At 42.7% G+C, this 24,509-nt stretch overlaps 1 protein-coding gene across 2 annotated transcripts in view; it reads right to left on the bottom strand.

Annotated features, from left to right (window-relative positions):
• EPS8L1 (EPS8 signaling adaptor L1) overlaps window positions 1–24,509 on the bottom strand; it is a 152,356-nt gene that overhangs the window by 45,265 nt on the left and 82,582 nt on the right. For both annotated transcript variants that reach the window (XM_068241242.1, XM_068241243.1), the window contains 2 exons: window positions 9,600–9,658; window positions 181–342 (listed from right to left, as the gene is read on the bottom strand). In XM_068241242.1, the coding sequence (XP_068097343.1) occupies window positions 181–342; window positions 9,600–9,658 (221 nt within the window). The remainder of the gene's footprint in view (window positions 1–180; window positions 343–9,599; window positions 9,659–24,509) is intronic.

Here is a 24,509-nt window from a genome sequence, read left to right as displayed (position 1 = left end):
TGCCTGTCGCATGCTGAGAAACTGTGTGAATCCCAGACTGAAGTGCAGATAATTCACTATGTAATAAAAACTTGTAGTATACTGTAACATGAGATATATATATATACATACAGTATGTGGGTTTTTTTCCCTGGCTAATCCTCCTGCTTAAAAGACAGTGAGCACTGCAGAGGGACATACCTTAGAGTCAACATCTAGCAGCTTCACCGTGGAGTTGTTGACTTGTAGCACCATCTCCTGGACCCAGACTTTCCCTTGGGCATCCATCACATTCAGCTTACGGATGGCATCCTCCACTGTGTGGACGTCATCGTCCTCATCAATGGTGAAGGTCACCAAATGCTGAGAAACAAGACAATTTGCATCAAACAAAGGCGTCACACATTTACCAAATAATAATGATATTGTTCATACTGTGGAAATTTCCATGTGAACGGACTACATAGTAATCGGTGCTGGCAAAATGAGGTCACATTAGGGTTGATTTAATAAGGTTGGAGAATAGTGGAGAACACTTAAAGGGAACCTGAGGTGAGAAGGATATGGAGGCTGACATGTTTATTTTCTTTTCTTTTAAATAATGCATATTGCCTGGCTGTCCTGCTGATCCTCTGCCTCTAATACTGTAAGCCAGTGGTCCTCAAACTAAGGCCCGTGGACCGAATGTGGCCCGCCGAGGCTTTTTCACTGACCCCCCAAACACAAAATCTATAACTTATAGATGCAGCTCACTGTACCTTTAAATATCGGCAGACCGCATATAGAATAGCAGTGCTGGCATCACCCACCCACATGCTGTAGATGCCAGTGAGCAGTCACTCGCTGGCTTCCAATCCAATTCTGCATCAAGTGACACTGCTGTCCAATTGGTAGCAGGTTGTCACCTGAGTATGCTTCACTGTCTGGTGCACAAAGACGTTCTTCGTGCGCCACATGACTGAATGGCTGCTGCTGGGAGTTTTCCTCTGGGCACGATTGGAGGGGGGGTCGGGGGGTGAAGCAAAAACTAGATTCAATGTAATGTTTTTCAACATCATTTTAATGTATGTTCCGGCCCCCCCAGCAGTCTGAAGTATATAGACCCGGCCCTTGACTGAAAAAGTTTGGGGACCTCTGCTTTAAGCCATAGACCCTGAACAAGCATGCAGATCAGATGTCTATGACAAATCTGACAAGATTAGCTACATGCTTGTAATAGGTGTGTGATTTAGACCATGCTGACCAGAAAGATCAGCTGGATTGCCAGGCAACTGGTATTGTTTAAAAGGAAATAAATATTGCAGCTTCCATAGGTTTCTCACCTCGGGTTCCTTTGAAGAACATTAATCTGGACATAGAACATAAACACTGGATGTTGGAAAAATTGCCAACTATTACGTGGCAAAGGTTGGAAACGTTTCCAAGTCTAAACTTGGGAAGGAAGGGTGAGCATGACACAGACACTAAAGCCTGGTACACACTTTCAATTATGATTGACCAATCAATGACCAATTTTACCACCTCCATGTAGTATTAAGGTTTCCCAATACAATCTGCACATAGTATTCAATTTCTGTTGACCCTCATACTACATAGAGGTGGTAAATTTGGTCAGAGGTTAGCCAATCATGATTGAAGGTGTGTACCAAGCTTTTGGGTGCATACACGCATCCAATTTTGATTGGCCAATCTCTGGCCAATTTTATCACCTCCATGCAGTATGAGAGCTTACCAACACAATCTGTTTCTAGAATTCGAAATCTGTGGGCCTCATGCTACATGGAAGTAGTAAAATTGGCCAACCAACATTGTATGTGTTTACACAACATAAGAGCTATATTCACTAAACTGCAGGAAAATTGCAGTGAGCACTCAAGTTATGAACACAACACTCGTGTGTCTGCTCTAACGTGTGGTATGCTATTTGCCTAGTGTGAATAAGTATGAAAGAGCCCATACAATGATGTTTTGTCTTTAGCAGATAGTGTCACACATACCGTCTTTCACTTATTAGCCTGTTAGTTCACCAAGTATGTGAAGGGTTGTAAGGGTAAAGTATACATGATATCATGGTTGACACTTTTTCATGATTAGTGTATTCTTTGTAGGATGACTTCATCCCCTTACACTTTACAGTGCTTTTTATTGTCCTGAATAACACATTCCCTAGAGAGTGACTGCAACTCAGAATACAAGTTCTGCAGGAAAAGGCTGTACCTGCGGGGGGCATGAGTAACTGGTTACACAGGGGCTTCCTGTCACCTGCCTCATACAAGATTTCTTGTCATGTTTCAATTCCTCACTGATTCATGAGAAAGACCCCCAATGACCCTTCTTCTCCACTGTAAGGAACTATATTGTAAGTGATGACTACCACATGAGTTCAGCAGCTTTAATAGAGGTATCCCGTTTGAGATAAGTGCACTGCTTTTGATCTCAGTCAGCAGAACTCCTTGTGCTGCAAATTCTTGGAATGCTTTGATCTCTCTCTACTAGCAGAAAATATAGAAACTGAAAATCCTTTGTTATTGTCTCATAATGCGCCCTAGTGACAAGTGGCCATAAATACACATTACAGTAGTACTAATTAGACGAAAGAAAATGTAACAAATAAAAAAAACGTGCTAAAATAATAGGCCTGGAACACTTGCAAGCCTCTAAATAAATTGGCTGCTAAAGGGTTAAATATTCGTTAGAAAAACAGAAGTCCTGCTTCCATAGTAACAATGAAGAATGAAGGCTAGATCTAGGAAAGCCCTCTGCGGTGGGGACCCAGTTGCGGTTGCACCGTCTGTACCCCTATTCCTTTTGCCATCTCTTAGAGGGGGTATAATATATTATGCAGTGCTTTATAGCTCAGTGCTGTTGGGCGCCATTCATCCCATAAATGATGACAAAAGAGGAATGTATGAGAATCCAGCATGTGATTCAACGTTTGGCATCCACCCAGAAGTAAAATATCAGTTTCAGACGGCCTGAACATTTAAGAACACTAAAACAAAAGATGGATTCTGCTGTGACATAACCTTAGGATATTCTTTATTTGATACCCTGTGCTTGTTTTTTTTACTGTATCATCAAGTCTTCTTTAATACTCACTATTAAGTGGACTTAAAGCAAAAGCTATAATAAAGCCAGCTTTGCCTAGTAGCAATGAGTGGATTACAATACATTATGCACCCAGTCCCAGAACGATACAGAATTATCCACCAGGTTGCAGGGAACCTGGGTGTGTCCTGCAAACACAATGACTGAACAATCTGCATTAAATTACTCATTTCATATTTGCATTTCAGATGTGAACAGAGAATGTGATTTGGGTGGGGTGGAGGAAACCAGAGTTGTTGTTTCTTGGAGACAAGTCCCTGATGCAGCGCTCAGCTATCTCGTATAAATAAATCTGCCTCTTCTGACACCCTGATGAGTTTCCAAATGTGTAATATTCTAAATAAAGAAACTTACGTAAAGTGCATAGTTACGTAAAGCGTTATAGCCATTCAAAACAAAACAATGGTGTCATTATGACATAATACAGGCGCTGAATACATGCATCTGTGATTGGGTGGGAGGAGAAGATAGGAGCGCTATGAATGATGTTCAGGCAGACACAGGCATAGAGTTAAAATATGAACTGAAAAAAATAGACCCAGGGACATATCCATCTTTAGGGATGGCTCTGCCTAAGAAAACCCATGGAGAAGCATGTGATCAGTTTGGTCAGCTGATAGATTTGTAAGGTTCTGATTTGCTGTGATGACTTCCTGGTTTAACACATGATCATGACCAGCAAATCAGAGCCATACAAATCTATCAGCTGATCAAACTGATCACATGCTTCTCCGTGAGTTCTCATAGACAGGGCCATCCCTATCCATCTTCAGGCCATTACCAACAGAGGTGCCAATTAACTAGTTAACCACTAAGGTTTTTTTTCCCCTTTTGGACTAGAGCAATTTTCACCTGTCAGTGCTCCTCCCTTTCATTTGCCAATAACTTTATCACTACGTATCACAACAAAATGATCTACAGTATACTGTATTTTTTTTCCCCGCTACCAATTAGGCTTTCTTTGGGATGTACATTTTGCTAAGAATTTAATTTTATGCATGTAGTTGTAATTTTACTATTTGGCCACTAGATGTCCCCCCCCCCCCACACACACACACACTTTATTCCTGTGAACAGTACACAGGAAATGTAGCATGTTTGTTTTCACTTTCATTTTCTCAATGACCACCGGTATCTCATTGTTGACGGTGATCAATGATCACAAGCACTTTGCTCGGAGAGTTCCCATTGCCACCACCCAAATTACAGGGATTTCTTGAGAAACCCCCCTGTGCCACTATAGAGCATTTAATATTACAGTCTATGGCGGCGCAGCATGGCACCGATCAGGCACAGTTATGACCTGATCCACTCCTCTGTACTTCCTTATTGGTGTTGAAACAAATTGTTAATCACATTAGCCTCCTATCCCCTTCCCCATACACACCCATGCTCTCATACCCACCAATCATAACCTCTTGCCTGACACTGACAATATCCCCGCCTCATACCTTACCCTAGCCATAACCTTTCCTGCATATCCAACCTCATCCTCCCCTATTAACGATTCCTAAAGGATTCCTAAAAAGCAATTCAGATTACTTTAGAAATAGTGAAATAATCTGACAGGCTCATGGACGACCAAACCGTCAGCCATAAATACACCATCAGGTGAAAAAGTCATTTGTTTAAACACAACTCTCCATAAACAAGCAGCATTTGAATGGCATTTATTTTTTAAAGTGAACCCGAAATAAACTGATGACTTTTTTTAAGTATTCCTGAGTTTTCTTTTATATTTAAACATTTAAAAAGTAGGTTGAATGTTTTATGGTCTCTAATCAGTGGCAGCCTATTAAGTGTCCCAGAGTTAGGGCTGGTGCACACCAAAAGCGCTTCTTAGTGCTTTTAAAAGCACCAGCACTTTGAAAAGCGCTTGGCTAATGTATTTGAATGGGATGGATCACACCAGAGCAATGTGATTTTTTCCCAAACGTGGGTCCTGGAGGATTTCAGCTGATTTCTGAGGTAATTCAGCCTCAATGTTAAGTATGGAAAAGTGGAAAATCGCTCAGAAAAGCGCTAGAACAGAGCGATTTTCCAAATGTTTTTGTTACAGAAGCTGTTTACAAAAAATAAAAACCGCTACACCAAAATGTTCCAAAAATCGCTAGGCATGATTAGAAAATCGCTAGGCACATGCCTAGAATCGCCTAGGAAAAATTTGGTGTACACTGGCCCTTAGAAAAAGGTCAATAGTTAATGTATTGTATCTCTCCCTGCCCTCAAAATTTGTATTCTGCCAGGAAAACTTTAAAGGGACTCCGAGCACCTCTCATGGGTATGCCTTTAAGACAGACGACTTCCAACAAAGTCGTGTTATGACCCCTCTGGAGGAGCCTCTTGCAATGGCCATGCATGTCACTTCCTCTTCCTGCTTCATTCAGTGATGTACTTCTCTAACAGAGAAGACAGGGGTTGCCCGGAAGTTATAACATAGCCAAGATGGCAGTTGCGATTTTTAAATTGAAATCGAACGAAAACGATTTGGTGTAGAATGGCGATTCAGGCATTAAATGAAAGAGGAGCACACGCTACAGAATGGTGTGCATCTTTAAGTACTTTGCAGTACTGGTCGGAGTCTTAAAGGCATGCCCATGAGAGGTGCTTGGAGTCACTTTAATAGCTGTAATTTGCTTATCAGTGATGTTTACTATATTCCTGATAAGGTACAGACAAGACAGAAGCTGTCACTTCCATGCCTAGAAATTAACTCTTTCAGGCAGCAAAATAAATCAGGTAAAACAGTCTGGTTATTAATATGTTTGGTACTGTACATACACATGTTTATCTCATGTCACATACAGTATCACCTCAGGTTACACCTTAATGACACAATTGTGGTGGATGTAAAACACTATAGAAACCATTGGCTTTTGTTACACAAAAATGAGAGCAGTATAAGAGCACTTGAGCAATCATGCCTAAACGAAACCTACATCACTACCCTATGCTGTGCCCACAACATATGACTTATAAATCACTCTACCACAATCTCGTCACGCCTTCCTGTACCACAGTGCCTCACCCACTACGGAGAAAGGATGGCACCAAAATAAAACTCATTCATTATGTTTATGTTTTTTTACACCCTCTTATAACAACTATACGCCCACAATAAAAGGAATTTAATGAACCAGAGGTCAATTAAAATTCTTCACATTTAAATAAAAGGCACCAGAGGATTAATTCTCCACCATATTGGCAGCACATTTCAAAACTCATTCCTCGTGTGTGCAAGTCTGCTGTACAACGAGCACCACAGCTTTTGTGACAGGCTCACTTTATATAGAACAATTCTTTCTGTTCACCTGTGCTTAAGGCTGGGTGCCCACTTTGCAGAAACGCTAGCGTTGCGGAAAACGCTGCGCTTTTGCCACTAATGGAAGTCTACGGGCCGCAGGAAAAAACGCATATAAAAAACGCATATGCGTTTTGTATGCGTGCGTTTTTAAAAACGCTGGTTTTGTTGCATAGTATTCAAAAAACACACATAATGAAAGTCAATGGGAACGCAATGGTATGCGTTTTTCATGCATTTTTATATATTGTTTTGTGATGTATTTTCGATTCCTGTTGTCTTCCTAGTGATTTGCATAAATCAAAATATTAAAATGTATTAAAAACGCATCCAAAACGCATGTGCATTTTGTATATGTGAACTGCAAACGCTTAAAAACGCTAGAAAAACGCATATGCAGAAAAACCCAACACAACCGCACTAAAAACACTTACAAAAAAAGCCGCGCAGGTCAGAAAACGTAACCTTTCACGCTCTGTTATGTGTGCACCCAGCCTGAGTGGGTTTCCTCCATGTGCTTGGGTTACCTCCCATAGTCCAAAAATATACAGATAAGTTAACTGGCTTTCTCCAAAATGGTGCTTTGTAAAAGATGGACATATGACTGTGGTAGGAATTCTATTGGGAGCCCCTCTGAGGGACAGTGAATGATGAGACTATACGCTCTGTAAAGCACTACAGAAGATATCAGTGCTACATTAATACTAAATAAATAAACATTATTATGCATTTATATAGCACTGACATTTTCCAGAGTGTTTCATAGAGTTAACCCAACAATTAGGTACTGTCTTTCAGAGAAGCTCACAATCTAATTGCTACCATAGTCATAGCCAAAGGTCTCTACCACAGTCGAACGCCAATTTTGGAGGTACCGTAATTGATTAACTTATAAGTAGTTTTGGAGAGGAAACAGAAGTGCCCAGAGGAATTCTCATGTAAACACAGAAAGAACATACAAACTCCATGTTGATGGCGTCCTAGCTGGGAAACCAGTGCTGCAAAGCAAAGGATGCTCCAGCCCCACATTTGACTTGCGTTGCCTTTATGGCACTGTAAAACACAGCCAACTGCACTGTTCAACTTGTCAGTAATAAAGGTGAATCCCATGAGAGCAGGCATATACTCTATTCTCACAGCTGGGTGAGTCTTGCTGCATCAAGCATGCTATGAACATGTTGTCTAGGTAGGCTTTTGTACTACATGGAGGAGGTGTTATAATTAGCCATTTATTGGACTTAAAAATTGGATATGTGTACGCACCCTAAAGGTACCCATACATCTAGTGATGATAGGCAGATTCAACCAAGAGACAAATCTCTCTCTAATCAAAACTGATAAAAGAGATCTGTCGGCTGCCCGTACACTGCAGACCGATTCCCGATCATGCTGAAATCTATGAGGAATCGACCTTATGGCGCAGCATGTGCCGCCTCGCCAATTCTACGCTGTCCCCCCAAATGTTTAATTTGCTCCCCAGTGCACTCTATACATTACCTATCCGTGGTCTCTGCTTGCTCCCAACCATACATGCGCCCCACATGGCTGCCTAGTAACGTGGGCACGTGTGTGGCATGTGACAACCTGCCACACAACCTTACTAGGCAACTACGTGGGACGCATGTATGGATGGCGGAGGGAGTCTGGAGCAAGCAGAGACCACGGACAGGTAATGTATAGAGTGCACTGGGCCCCAGTAGAGCACAATAAACATTACTGGCGACAGCGTCTGGAGTTTGGTTGCATTTGCCGCTTGTCTCAATAACGCTCGCCGTTACCGCCATGCACCCAAACAAGCAAGTCGGCCCTAATTCTTGCAGCATGTCAGACCGATTAATGCAACCAATTTTGGCCTGAAATTGGTTGCATTGTTGGTTGGACATGCACTTGGCGGCACCACTTTTCATCTGATTATAATAATCAAATCGGGTGGTCACCTGATGTCTGACCACCTTAAAGGGACTCAGAGCTGAGAAAAGTAAAAAGATTTATACGTACCTAGGGCTTCCTCCAGGCCTATCCACTCGGATCGCTCCTACGCAGCCCGGTTCCAGAAGCTGCGGGCAGCAGAGGACGTGGGCGTAGAAGCGATCCGAGTGGATGGGGCTGGAGGAAGCCCCAGGTAAGTATAAATCTTTTTACTTTTTTCAGCTCTGGTACACTTAAAGGATACCCGAAGTGACATGTGACATGATGAGATAGACATGTGTATGTACAGTGCCTAGCACACAAATAACTATGCTGTGTTCCTTTTTTTTTTTCTCTGCCTGAAAGAGTTAAATGTCAGGTAGGTAAGTGGCTGACTCAGCCCTGACAGGAAGTGACTACAGTGTGACCCTCACTGATAAGAAATTCCAACTATAAAACACTTTCCTAGCAGAAAATGGCTTCTGAAAGCAAGAAAGAGATACAAAGGGGAAATTCTTATCAGTGAGGGTCACACTGTAGTTACTTCCTGTCTGAGTCAGGACTGAGTCAGCCACTTACATACATGATATTTAACTCTTTCAGGCAGAGAAAGAAAAGAAAGTAACACAGCATAGTTATTTGTGCGCTAGGCACTGTACATACCCATGTCTATCTCATCATGTCACATGTCACTTCGGGTATCCTTTAAGGTGTTACAGGAGTGGTTATCTCTTCTACTTATCTGGACTAGCTACACGTATTTTGTTCCACACATGTTGTGTTGCCAAACCTGTTATGCACAACATTCATGAGATATATAACCATGGGGAGGGGAGACAGAGGGTATAACTGCTCATTTGTGATGACTGATAGGGCTCCACTGAACTTTTGCTATGGAAGTTGAATTGTAATGATGCCTGTAACACACACAGTATAGTTCTAACGACAGACATGGGGCTGTATACATTACAGCAGGATTTAGTGGCAATAGGCACAGTCAGTGAGCAGGTTTGTTGTAATTCTGGGAGGAGTACCACAGTAAAACTTAACAGAGGGCGGCACATGACCTAAGGCTGGGAATGGAGAGATATAACAGGTGTTAGGATTGTGGCGGAAGTTCAGCTAACAGGCTCTTTAATAACAGAGTAGCCTGCAACATATATGTATGTGACGGCCGCATAGACTACCATCAGACCTGCATGTCACTCTATTGACAGTGAACAATACATTCCGGTGCTGTGAATGGGAGGACAGCACAGAGCACATTCTTGTACAGTGATTCAGTCAGTAGGAAGGCACTTACATTTACTTGGTATTGTGACACATCAGCCATGATGACATTTGAATACTTTTTTCTTTGTTCTGTGGAGCAAAAGAAAAAGAAATTATTATAAAGCAAGATCAACTTTATTTATTTTTTTGTCCATTTTAACAATATTTTTGTGTTTACCATTTTAAATTGCTCATCACAAAAAGTCATTTTTTTAAGCCGATGGGGATTTCCATTTACCTGTATTTTCAAATGTCCCACCAGATTTAAAGTGAACCCAAGGTGAGAGGGATATGGAGGCTGCCATATTTATTTCCTTTTAAACAATACAAGTTGCCTGGCTGTCCTACTGATCCTCTGCCGCTAATACTTGTAGCCATAGACCCTGAACAAGCATGCTGCAGATCAGGTGTTTCTGATGTTATTGTTACATCTGACAAGATTAGCTGCATGCTTGTTTCTGGTGTGAGTCAGGGACTACTGCAGCCAAATAGATCAACAGGACAGCCAGGTAACAGGTACTGTTTAAAGCGGGATTGTCACCATAAAAATCTAATTTCAACAGCAATTGGTCTGAGTGTATTAAGTGAAAAAGATGCTAATCCTGCATTCAAAACGTTTTCTGCCTTTATGGTTTGGAGTTATCACATAACTTAGGAGCGCTGGCCCTTTAATTGCTATTGCCAAACAGTTGCATGCTGGGGGGGGGGTCTTTTTATCTATAATATATTCCTCCTCTTCCCTTTATTTCCCCCCTCCTTCTAATGACATAAGACAGTGCATTTCCTAGTACAGACCTCAGTAGGAGTGTCTGAAGACTCTGGGACGAGGGCGGGTAACGAATACACAATTAGCAAGAGGAGAAAAAAGAGTGAGGGAGGAAATGATGTCAGGAGGTCAAAGGTAACCAATATGGAAACGGTCTAGAATAGGATTCTCTGCTTTTCCTTTATAAATTTCACAGGAATCATAACATTGACAGTGCAATGCATCTATTATATAAGTAGAACTAGTATTTATCTACTTATATATATGTGTTTTTATTTCTAGGTTAGCATGGGTGTCACTAGTTCTTTAAAAGGAAATAAATATGGCAGCCTCCATATTCTTCTCACTGCAACTGTCTTTTAACAACGTGTGTTATAAGAATGCTCAGAGGTGTACGAATAGGAAATGCAGAGGAGGCGACCTCACAAGGACCCCGGGACCTGAGGAGTCCACATGGGGCCATCCGTACAGTCACTGGCAAGTCTGCCTCTTCCTGTCTGGAAATTCGACTTTAGCAGAAACTCTGATTCTGAAGTGATTATGGGGACTAGGAGGAATGAGGAGAGGAAAAACATAAGGGGAGGATATGCATGAGGAGAGCATATTATTCTCACCTCGGGTACACTTTAATTAACTCTATGTTTTTATACCTTTCCATAAATCTTGTTGGGAGTCTGAGTTGAAAACCGGTCAAGTGAAAAAATCTCCCATGACAGCATTAGGATGCATGTCAGTCTACTGACACTCAGTAATATTTACATAAGCACGACCAGGCACCTTGTGACTAGGGTCATACCCTAATTCCAGCCACACCTTTCTTTGCTAGCTTCTTGTAGAATGACAAAGGACTAGAGCTTCAGTCAGGGCGCACTCTGTGTCTTGGTCACTGAGGGGACTTAAAGAGGAACTTAAACCCAGGATTGAACTTCATTCCAATCAGTACCTGATAGCCCCTTTCCCATGAGAAATCTTTAGCTTTTCTCAAATAGATCATCAGGGGGTCTGTATGACTGATATTGTGGTGAAACCCCTCCCATAGTGTGATGTCATGACCAAGGTCTTGACAGTTTGCTGTCTAGGAACCTCGCTGCATTGTGGGAAGTAACAGCTATTTCCAACAGCAGAGCAAGCAGCATCTCCCTCTGGGCATAGAACTCTCAGTAATGAACATTCCGCACAGATCACACAGCAGAACTAAAGATGTCACCACCTGTGATACATTTCAAAATGTAAATAAGGGAAAGGAAAGATTTTACAATGGGCAAACACTGACTAAATAATCTATAAATGAATATTGTCAAAATAAGCAATTTTATTCATTACTGGTAACCTAAGCCCGTTTAAAAACTAGGCTAGGTCTGTCAACGGCATCCGCCGTGCGCGAAGCGCCCGCCCCTCCTGGCCCCCACCGCGTCATTCTCCCAGCTCTCCTTAATGTCTCTGTGTCCCTCCCTGCACATGCGCACAACAAAAACACACACACACAGGGACACGGGACACAGAGACATTAGGGATTTATTATATATAGGATGTTATTTTCGCTACAGTTCTTTTTTAAAGGATATCTACAGAAACATTTTTGTTAGCCTCCCCCCTCTGTCCTCATGCTCAGTACGCACTGTATCATTTTGAGGCACCAGCAATGATATCTCATGGGGAAATCTGGTAGAGATTCAGCTGTGTTCCAGAGGAGAACCGCCATTTCTTCACAGTGGCCCCGCCTCCAAACACCTCTGGGATGGGCCATGGTGCATTTACAAATCACCACACCCTTTCTTATCTAATGAAGTGGCATAGTGGGTGGGGCAACATTGTGAATTCAGTTCAAGCGCTGCTCGGATTCGGCATGAGGGCTATAAGGGGACACAGCTGACCTATGACTCCAACGCCTACCTGATTAGGAGTTCCTACAACAGCATATCATATTGGAATAACCATCTATAAACTCTACTGCTTCACAGGGGAAAAAGGCTACAATATCCTTTATAGCCAACATAAAATGCTGTTTTATCATCGTTAACAGGACAGAAAAAGATTTGCCTTTATTGCAATATTGAGCTTTTTAAGTTATCCTCATATAATCCAACGTGACCAAGAATGTAAATATAAGTGAAATCGTGCTACTGCTATGGGGCTTTGTTGCACGAGGGATCCAATGCTTTCTGCAATGTAATATTTCACTTAGGCCATTCCAGCATTTGGATACCAGTGTAGAAAATAACATGAATATTTTTTAAAACTGAAACACTATTTTTCAGACTCATACAGATCTAATTAGATAAAGCAAGCTGCGGTAAAAATAATTTCAAAAATATGAATTGCTTCTACATATTTGGAAAGCTTAAAAGGAATAGAGTTGGGCCGAACGGTTCGCCTGCGAACGGTTCCACGCGAACTTCGGTGGTTCGCGTTCGCGTCCCGCAGGCGAACCTTTGCGGAAGTTCGGTTCGCCCCATAATGCACATGGAGGGTCAACTTTGACCCTCTACATCACAGTCAGCAGGCCCAGTGTAGCCAATTAGGCTACACTAGCCCCTGGAGCCCCACCCCCCCTTATATAAGGCAGGCAGCGGCGGCCATTACGGTCACTCGTGTGCTGCCTGCGTTAGTGAGAGTAGGGCGAGCTGCTGCAGACTGTCTCTCAGGGAAAGATTAGTTAGGCTTAACTTGTTCCTGTCTGGCTGCATACCTGTTCTGTGAACCCACCACTGCATACCTGTGCTGTGAACCCACCACTGCATACCTGTGCTATGAACCCACCACTGCATACCTGTGCTGTGAACCCACCACTGCATACCTGTGCTGTGAACCCACCACTGCATACCTGTGCTGTGAACCCACCACTGCATACCTGTTCAGTGAACCCACCACTGCATACCTGTGCTGTGAACCCACCACTGCATACCTGTTCAGTGAACCTGCCACTGCATACCTGTTCTGTTCATTGGACCCGCCACTGTATACCTGTTCATTGAACCCACCACTGCATACATGTGCTGTGAACCCACCACTGCATACCTGTTCTGTGAACCCACCACTGCATACCTGTGCTGTGAACCCACCACTGCATACCTGTTCAGTGAACCTGCCACTGCATACCTGTTCTGTTCAGTGGACCCGCCACTGTATACCTGTTCATTGAACCCACCACTGCATACCTGTGCTGTGAACCCACCACTGCATACCTGTTCTGTGAACCCACCACTGCATACCTGTTCAGTGAACCTGCCACTGCATACCTGTTCTGTTCAGTGGACCCGCCACTGTATACCTGTTAATTGAACCCACCACTGCATACCTGTGCTGTGAACCCACCACTGCATACCTGTTCTGTGAACCCACCACTGCATACCTGTGCTGTGAACCCACCACTGCATACCTGTTCAGTGAACCTGCCACTGCATACCTGTTCTGTTCAGTGGACCCGCCACTGTATACCTGTTCATTGAACCCACCACTGCATACCTGTGCTGTGAACCCACCACTGCATACCTGTTCTGTGAACCCACCACTGCATACCTGTTCAGTGAACCCGCCACTGCATACCTGTTCTGTTCAGTGGACCCGCCACTGTATACCTGTTCAGTGAACCCGCCACTGCATACCTGTTCTGTTCAGTGGACCCGCCACTGTATACCTGTTCAGTGAACCCGCCACTGCATACCTGTTCTGTTCAGTGGGCCCGCCACTGTATACCTGTTCAGTGAACCCGCCACTGCATACCTGTTGTGTTCAGTGAACCTGCCACTGCATACCTGTTCTGTGAACCCACCACTGTATACCTGTTCTGTTTAGTGAACCCGCCACTGCATACCTGTTCTGTTCAGTGGACCCGCCACTGTATACCTGTTCAGTGAACCCGCCACTGTATACCTGTTCAGTGAACCCGCCACTGCATACCTGTTGTGTTCAGTGAACCTGCCACTGCATACCTGTTCTGTGAACCCGCCACTGTATACCTGTTCTGTTTAGTGAACCAGTCACTGTATACCTGTTCTGTTTACATTCCCCATTCCCCTTCGTGATCATTACCTTGCCGTGGTGAAAGGGCTTGCGTATCACAATGAAGCAATGACCGGCGCCTAGATGAGTGTCTCGGGGGGCACACCCACGATAATAAGGTCGTTGCCTCATTGTGGTCAGACCAAATTTGATCAGCTGGACAGTCACTGTTCTGTCATTCAGCTACATCATTCAGCTACATCAGCCAGGCGACCATATGGGCTGTAAAGCCACCAAAACCTGCACTCTCGCCATGGTGCGCACCAGTCCAGCACGGCCGTCACTACACAAACAGCTGTTTGCGGTGCGTTACACGGTGAGTTTGGTGTGTCAGTGTGAAGCAGTACCTTAATTACACTACCTGATTGATGTATACACATGCAAGATGTTTGAAAGCACTTTAGGCCTGTCATTTAGCATTCAATATGATTTCTGCCCTTAAAACGCTGCTTTGCGTCAAATCCAGATTTTTCCCCGGGACTTTTGGCATGTATCCCACTCCGCCATGCCCCCCTCCAGGTGTTAGACCCCTTGAAACATCTTTTCCATCACTTTTGTGGCCAGCATAATTATTTTTTTTTTCAAAGTTCGCATCCCCATTGAAGTCTATTGCGGTTCGCGAACTTTAACGCAAACCGAACCTTCCGCGGAATGAACTGTAGACCATTATTGAAGTTCATCCCAATCAGCAGCCGATACCCCTTTCCTCAGAAATATTTTCTTAAATAGATCATCAGAGGCATCTGTGTGGCTGATATTGTGGTTAAAACCCCTCCCACTGTGTAATGTCAGGGTTATGGTCCTGAAAGTTTCCTGTCTGGGAACCTCAATGCATTGTGGGAATTAACGTCTGTTTCCAGCTACCAAGCAAGAAGTAGCTACCCCTGTGCTTAGAACTCTCAGTAACAAGCATTCCGCAAAGATCAACTGACAGGACTACACATGTGAATACATGTGATAAATTTCAGAACGTAAATCAGGGTGAGAAAAGATTTTACAATGGGCAAACCTTAACTAAATCATCTATAAATGAATACTGTAAAAAGTAAGCAATTTGATTCATTATGCTATTTTCACTACAGTTCCTCTTTAAGGTATTTGCTAATTTTGCTATAAAGGCAATACCATATAGACTTAGATGTTCTTGATATAGATGCCAGGTTACACAGCTCGTAAGATGCAGAAAAGTGATCAGAAAAATGACGCTTTGGTTGGCTGCAAAAATTGTCAAAGCCAAATCTATAGAAATATTTACTCACCAATGCTGTCTGCTAAAAGGTAACACAAACGTTTTTCAACACAGTAAAAATATTGGACATGCAGTGTATTATTCAAATTAGCAGGGCAACTTGAAATAGAACAGCGGTCTCATACTTTTCTATTAAACAGTACATGAAGAACTCTGCGTGACTTCTGTATGCGCTCTATAGCTAGACCCAGGTGTTAAACATGTTGTCCAAAATACATTGTAAAAGTAAGGTTGCATAGCAACAGCCTAACTGTCCATTCATGGGTCTATAGCCTACGTTGTGCCATTGCTTTCAGGCATGTACTGAATGTGAGCGATGACATCACAACACGCACATAATAGACACATACAAACTGCCCCTGAGGACACTTTTGCCACCTTCTCTGCTCCACAGTGGAGGACAATAACCACTGGAAGGAAAGTGGGCATGGCAGTCAGTCATATGGGGTGGGAGTATGAGCTCTGCCCAGAGGGGTATCTAGGGAAAACAGCGCCTATGCCAAACAATGAAATTTGCCCCCAGGGATGGGAAGAGGGAGGGGGGGGCTGCCCTTCCAATCATTTTAACGTGTAGTCTCAGTTGAACTGGTTGTGTTGAAGTTGAAGTGAAGCATGGCCTATAAGAGTATCGCAATAGGTCAGCCTATACATACCCCCAAATAACAGGCAACTTGTCCCCCAAAAAGATGTAACCATGTAGCAGAATGTCCCCCAGATAAAAACTAGAATATGTATGGAGAACACCAAGGATGCTACGAAGCAGCACCCTCCAGTAAGAGGCGCCCATGGCACATGCTATACCTGCACCCCTGTAAATACGCCTCTGGCTTTGCCAAAGAGGTATTACAAGAGGGCAGAACTAAGCAAAAAATGATATGTACATGGATAAGTATGCATTCTTTCTAAACAATAACTGCCTTCAGCACTATTGCCCTAGCAGGTATCTAGGCTCTCACTGTAAAATTAGGAGTTCCATACCACTTTTTTGCATGCGTACAATAAATTATTACTTATCTGCGTCTGGAAGTAACAGATATGAGGACATAATCAGGCAAAATGACTCACCTTAACGAGGTGAAGCACACGTTGCTAGTGTAATGTGTGTTAACAAACTGCGTGTTACCTAGGTGATGTGCAGTGCACGCTATGTCAGTGGAGTGGTGCAAATACAGGTAACATTTCTGCTGAATACTGTGCACACAGTCAGCGCGCGCCGTGTTACAGTACCGCACATGTTAATGTAAGCACCATTTATAATTTCTTTACCAAACTCTATCTACTGAGCGGGCGAAGCACCATTGATTTCAATGGCATACCGCACTTAGCACGCGATGCTATAACTTAGCGCGCGGCACAAACGGCATAAACGTTGCACGTGCAAACTACTTAGCACACACATTTGCACATGCAAAGCCTTAACACGTTATAACTGAGTTATCACTATTTAGTGAATCAAGCCCTATGGGTTCCCATGTTAATGCCATCTTAGCTTATTCCTGCTGTCTGTTGTTTTGCCTGCATGGGAGCGGCCATTACTCAGAAGCTCTTTCTTATCAGGTTCGTTTGCATGAAGGTCGGTGAAATATGCCCTGACAGATTTACTATAAACACGAAGAGGCTATAAAAACAAATAAGATCTTTTTCTTTTTTTTTTGCACAGGACCAGAATAGATCATTTCTGCTGCTGGACATTCATTCTTTTGTCTTAAAGGACAACTAAAGTGAGAGGGATATGGAGGCTGCCATATTTATTTCCTTTTAAGCAATAGCAGTTGCCTGCAGTCCTGCTGATCCTCTGCCTCTAATACTTTTAGCCACAGATCCTGAACAAGCATGCAGCAGATCAGGTGTTTGGGCTGGTTCGCACTGCAAGATTTTTTTAAGCGCTAGTTATTTTAAAGGGAACCTTAACTGAGAGGGATATGGATGTTTCCTTTTAAACAATACCAGTTGCTTGGTAGTACTGCTGATCTCTGGCTGTAGTAATGGCTGAATCACACACCTGAAGCAAGCATGCAGGTAATCCAGTCTGACTTCAGTCAGAGCACCTGAACTGTATGCTTGTTGAGGGACTGTGGCTAAAAGTATTAGGCCCCGTTCACATCACAAACGCAGACGGGCACGCACGCGGAACGCACCGCGTACGAACGCACGCCATCCGCGTTTGTGTGCGTTGTGTGGCTGATCCCATCACTGAAAAGTGAATGGGACAGCCACGCGTTTTTACAAAAAATGCGTGCAGCATGCGTTCCCGGACCGCACAGGTCCGCAACGCATGCAGTGTGAACATCAGACATTGCACTCTATGCAATGTCTGATGTCGTGCGTGTCGGCCACCTGCACGCGTTTCCAAAACGTGGCTGGAAACGCGTGCAGTGTGAACGGGGCCTTAGAGACACAGAATCAGCAGTAGAGTCGGGCAACTGGTATTATTTTAAAAGGAAAAATCCACATCCTTCTCAGTTTAGGTTCCCTTTAAAAGCTCTTGCTAATGCAATGCTATGGGGGATTTTTACAAAATCACATCCCTCCAGTGTGAACACTCACATATGATTACATTAGCAAGAGCTTTTAAAATCACTCCGCTCTTAGAAAAGCTCTTGTAGTGTGAACCAGCCCTTTCTGGCATTATTGTCAGACAAGACTAGCTGCATGCTTGTTTCTCGTGTAAATCAGATACTACTGCAGCCAAATAGTTTGGCAGGGCTGCCAGGCAACTGGTATTATTAAAAAGGAAACAAGCATGGCAGCCTACATATCCCTCTCATTTCAGAAGTCCTTTAAATGGTAATTTTATTTTAATCTTCATTTTTAATAACATTTTGATCCTTCATTAACAGAGAAATTAAGAAAAACGGACAAAGGTTTTTGGATTGCTTTTCTTGGGATTGTCATGGTTTTGTGTGATTTAATTTACAGGCACTTTAATCTCTTTCAAATGATATAACTGGAAGAGGTGAAAGTGGCCATATGAGGGTTCATTTTCTTTTCATTCAATTTAGTTTTGAAATACATAAAATGACTGTTTTTTTTTTAATCAGTTGATCAACGTTATAGAGTCGATTCAAGAAAAATATGATTAGCTGGGTTGGAAAACTGCTATCTTTTTTTTTCTTCATAAAATGTACCAAAAATATGATCAGTTATCAGTTTCTCATACTTTGGATTAAGTTCTCCCTGCTCACAAATAACACATTTTTACACCCCACTCATACCTTCCAACTTTTTGAGATAAAAAAGAGCCACACCTCTAACCATGAAATCCCCCCCAATCCCTGCCACACCCCTCACCATGCATATCACAAGGAATTCAGCCAAAGATGTTGGTTTATCATTCAAACCACACTAGTTCTTTCTATCATCATTTTCTTCATTTTAACATTTGAAAATAAGAAAGAGTCTTAGTGGGATGAGAGGTCCATCAGGCCTCTCAATGTCCAACGTTCCAGAATGCACAATAATTCCCGTAAGACTCAACCCTCAGCGGATATTACATCCAATTTCGTGTTTATTTCATAATGCCGTCCTCAGGATGGCAGAAGGCCGGTCGGGTTGAGAGTGGGCAAGAACTAGCACAGTGTGCCATTGGTGAGATGCTTTAGTACCACTGACAGTGGGAAGCAAACATTGCCGGGGGGTCCTATGGTAATTAGGACCCACAAAAGTGAGTGTCTTATATCTGTACATCTGCACCCTGTTTATTATTAAAGTTGGATCGTTGCTTTTGAAACTGAGACCCCCGTATATTTGTTTTATGTCTCCCTAGTGTGAGTGCCTGCAGAGTTCCACTAAGAGGAGAGAAGGGACGGACCAAGATCAGTTTGGCTTATTGGAACTTCAGCGCAGCAGCTTTCTGTTTGTTGTTTAGGAAAATGTACCCTAGCTGACTGATTGGCAGACACCCTTCCTTCATAAGTTGGCTTCTGCACATACCTTTTGGCCAATCACTGACCAATCTTACCACCTCCATGTAGTATGAGAGTTTACCTATAGAATCTGCTCTTAGTATTCAATATCTGCTGACCCTTATACTATGTGGAGGTGGTAAAATTGGTTAGTGATTGGCCAATCATAACTGAAAGTGTGTACCATGCTTTATTTACATGAAGGTGGTGAAATTGGTTAGCAAATGGCCAATGAAAATTGAATGTGTGTATGCACCCTTGATTGTCAAAGGATTGCATGAAAATCATTTCTATACTGGAGTTTAGCTCTAAAGAAAAGGATTAAGAACTTTTTTTTTTATTTATCACAAAATGAGGTTTAGGCTAAAAATAACTAAAGAGTAGATGCATTTGAATATTGGTATTTTAATAGTGGAGGTGCAGCCATCTAAAAGGACTAAACACAATAGCAGGAGGCTTTGGCCATGCCACAGACAGAGCTGAAACTAATAGCTGCTGCTTGCCAAATATGTGGCAGGTGGAGAAGCAGTCAGGCTCGGAGGAGAGGGGATACTTGCACCAAGACATTCCAGATGGCAGCACTTTCAGTAAATAGCATTTCTGTCCTTTTATCTTGTACTGGATCACAAGCAAAACCAGATCCTTTCTTATTATAGAAAAGCAACAGTGCATAACCAAGGCAGGTTAAATAGAGGTTTCCCTGCCAATAGGCTGGGCACACAAAACAACATCTTTCAGCCTGGAGATCGCTATAGTAACTCAGCAGTGCGCAAATATATTAAAGCCAATGGGTTTATTTAGAGAGCGGCGGACTACAGAAAAGAGAGGATACTGGTTAAAAATGAAAAGCTGATGACATGTTTTATTAAAACTTAAACTGGAACTCTGGACAATGTATTGCAACTTGTGGAAAAGTTCAGATAGAGGTTCTGTCCTAAAATGACTTTTTTTTTTCTTTTTTAGATCTACTTTACAAGTTTTTACTGTTTTATTGTCAATGTCAATTGCTCAATGACATATTCATTGAAGTATGCCAGAGTTAAAATCTATGAACTATTGTCCCTTTTTATCTCTTATCTGTTCTCTGAAGCCATTTACTGCCAGTGTTTTCTGGCTGCAATGCCTTATCAGTAAGGGTTACACTATAGTCTGACCTAGACCCGACCTGGACACAAACTGTCACTTGCATACATGATTTTTAACTCTTTCAGGCAGAGAAAGAAAAAAGGAACACAACATAGTTATTTGTGTGCTTGGCACTGTACATACACGTCTATCTCAACATGTCACATGTCGCCATGTGTATTCTTTAAAAGAGGGGACAGCTGTATCACAGCATTTGAGTGACCAAAGCCATGTCACAGGAAACCAGATTACCATACCTCCCAACTTTTTGAGATGAGAAAGAGGGAAATTTAAGCCACGCCCCTGCCACCATGCCCCCGTCACAACCCAATCACGCATACCATAAAGATGTCATAAGAAAAATATGTTGTTTTATCATTCAAACCACACTGGTCCTTTCTATCCTTCATATTAACATTTTAAAATTAGTAATATATCAATTTTAAAGGATGGGAATAAAGTTTAGAGTCAATCAAACACATTTTTTAGTAGAGAAATACATATACTGTATTTACATAGAAAGAGGGACAACGTGCTGAAAGAGGGACAAATGAGGAGGAAAGAGGGACAGAGCTCCCAAAGAGGGACGGTCCCTCCAAAAGAGGGACAGTTGGGAGCTATGAGATTACCACAAAGTTTTCACAAGAACCTAGAAAGCACAGCCATGTCACTGAAGCCAATGGGTTACCAAAAGCTTATCACAAGAACCCAGAGAGCACACAGACATGACACAGAGGCTCTTGGCCTATAACACAATAGGCATGACACAGAAGTTCCTGGGTTACCACAGGACAGGACCCAGTACCTCAGTACCCAAAGAGCACACAGACATGACACAGAAGTTCCTGGGTTACCACAGGATAGGACTCAGTACCCAGAGAGCACACAGACATGGCACAGAAGTTCCTGGGTTACCACAGGATAGGACTCAGTACCCAGAGAGCACACAGACATGACACAGAGGCTCTTGGCTGATAACAAGCTTGTCACAAGTACTACCCAGAGAACACATAGGCATGAAACAGAAGTTCCTGGGTTACCACAGGACAGGACCCAGTACCTTAGTACCCAAAGAGCACACAGACATGACACAGAAGTTCCTGGGTTACCACAGGATAGGTCTCAGTACCCAGAGAGCACAGACATGACACAGAAGTTCCTGGGCTAGGACAAGCTTGTCACAAGAACAAAGAGTGAATATAGACATGGATTGCCACAAGTACCCAGAAAGTACATAGGCATGTCACAGTGCCATGACTTGTCACAGAACCATGTCAAAGAAGTCTAAAGACTGGGCCTCTAAACTCTGCCTGAAGTTGGGATTTAAGCTTATTGACTGGAGTTTGGTTTATGTAAATAAAGGCTGGTTGATTAGCAATTAGGAGAAGAAAAGATACCTGGCATTGTGATGGATCTAATGTAGACTAGCAAGATCCAAGCTTATCCTTTACTTCCACTTAAGGTGGACCATCTACTCCTCTGGGGCCCAGCTGCAATAGCACAGATTTGGTTCAGGGCAGTAACATGTTTCTGAATGTTAACACGTCTCTTCTAAGGCAGAGTTCCCAAACCCTGTCCTCAAGGCTCACCAACAGTACAGGTTTTGTGAAATCCATAAACATGCACAGGTGGGGTAATTAGTGTCTCAGCAGAGCTGATTAACTACCTCTGTGGATTTCCACAAAACATGCACTGTTGGTGGGCCTTGAGGACATGGTTGGGGAACACTTCTAAAGGCTTGGTTTCGGTTTATGATAATTCAGAGAAATCAGGAAAGTGTACTTATGTCAATAGCTCTTCAGAACTAGCCTGGTCTGACTCATACACAAATTCTCCATGCATAAGGTCAGCAATAAGGAAACAAAACCATCCAAGACACTGTAGCTACAAGACAGAATCTCAGGAATTCTGAAACTTACGTTTGGTTGTCAAGAATATAGCAATGGCCTGAAAGCAGACCTGAACTCAGAACTTCCTCTCAGATTTAAAAGATTAGCAACAGCATAATAGCCTTTAAAGTCTACCAGAGCTGAAAATATTAAAAAGCTTTATACATACCTGGGGCTTCCTCCAGCCCCATCCATTCGGATCGCTCCCATGCCGCCGTCCTCCACTGACCACAGCTTTGGGAACCGGGTCCCATCACTTACATCAGTCAGCTCTAGTCCGTTTACAGTTGTGTATGTTTGTTTGTTGGCATCTGCGTGTGTCAGGGCCACAAACTGAAAGAACAGAAGAAACCTATTACAAGCCGATCTGCATTAGGGCCTGTTTCCACTACATGCAGATTGGATGCAGAATGGATGCAGAAAAACTGACTCCAATGAAAGCCTGTGGGCCTGTTTCCACTAAACGCGATTTTTCTGATGCAAATTTTGCCATAGGCATTCATTGGACTCAGTTTTTCTGCATCCATTCTGCATCCAATCTGCGTGTAGTGGAAACAGGCCCTTGCTGTCTAGTACTCCATGTAAACCATGTCTGTCTGTGTAGTAACAGCAACATTACAGGAAGAAGGAGAAGAAACAGTTGACTGGTTAAAAGCAAATGAAATGAATACTAGAAGCACAATGGAGAGGATCTCAGGGGGACAGCAGTAAATGCATTAGAGTAAAATGGAAACTTCCAGACACACTGTTATGCAAACAGGTAATGAGCACAGAGACAGGCACACACCTCCACCAGGTTATTACTTATGAGTACACAAGCTTCAAGAATGAATGACTTTCTTCACATCCTTACCTTCAACAAGTCCTGAATTGGCAGTAATACCTCATATACACCATGCAATTTCCCAACAGATCGACAGGTCAAATCGATATTTTCCAACAGGTCCAAGCTGATTTTTTCTGATCAATTTTCCAATCACTTCTGCACAGAATTGATCAGAAAAGCGATTGGAAATCAGATTGGGCCTGTCGGAAATTATCGTTCGACCCATCGATCTGACAGTAAATTGCATGGTGTGTACCATATTTAAGACAGCCTTTTCTCAATATGCAATGCCTAATACCTTTTCCTATTCATAATCACATAACTAATATATTTATTTCCCAATGAACTTGAATAAGTGAGTTTCATGCCACGTTGTGTTCCACGTTTTTGCTTCAATGGTCTCTCATGAGGGTGTGAAGGTCAGCATCATGAGGCTACCACTTCAAGCCCAACACCAAAAGAAACTGGCTGCCATATTGGAAGGGCATTCCACCACAGAAATCCAGGAACCAGCACGGATCCTGGCAAGTTGAAAGAACAACAGTAAAGCCTACTATAGAGTGGCCTGCTGTGCTTCTGGTTTTGCTGACTTTCCATTTGGACAAAATCCATTAGCAACCTGAAACATTAATGTCTGGGGGACCTGCAATTTAAGAAGCCATGGAAGGTGACTTGGTCCCTCAGGTGAAGAAGTCCCTTGTCTTGAGCTATAGGGGACTGTAATGTAAGCATGTGCTTTTCTCTTTGACATGAAGTTGCCTCTCAGTGGATCAGCATCCCATTTTCAACCTTCTCCTCTTTCCAGTGGTCTTTCTTTCTCTTTACAGAATCTACCTTAACTTCCAAAGCGTCAAAACTAGAAAAATCAAATCAAGGCCTAGCCAAAGTTAAAGCAATTCTCCGAATCATGTAGAGATGTTCACAGTTTAGAACGCCGGCACATCATCTCATGAGAGTAAGCTTTCTTTTTGAATACCCTTATTTTGTGTTATAGCTTGATAAAAAGGCCTTGGTGGTCTCAAAACTTTTCCCGATCACAAAACTAAAACGAAAAATGTTTACTCAATGACCAAAGTGAAACCGCACCATCCACGATCCACCATTGTCTGCCAATACTATATACCGGTAGGTGTTTCTTATTTTAATTGGTTTTATATAACTGGTCTATGTGGATGTTAG

This window comes from Hyperolius riggenbachi, chromosome 6 (genome assembly GCF_040937935.1).
Source record: "Hyperolius riggenbachi isolate aHypRig1 chromosome 6, aHypRig1.pri, whole genome shotgun sequence".
Taxonomy (NCBI): Eukaryota; Metazoa; Chordata; class Amphibia; order Anura; family Hyperoliidae; genus Hyperolius; species Hyperolius riggenbachi.
The sequence above is the reverse complement of the archived record's forward strand: the minus strand, read 5'-3'. Positions and strand labels throughout refer to the sequence as shown.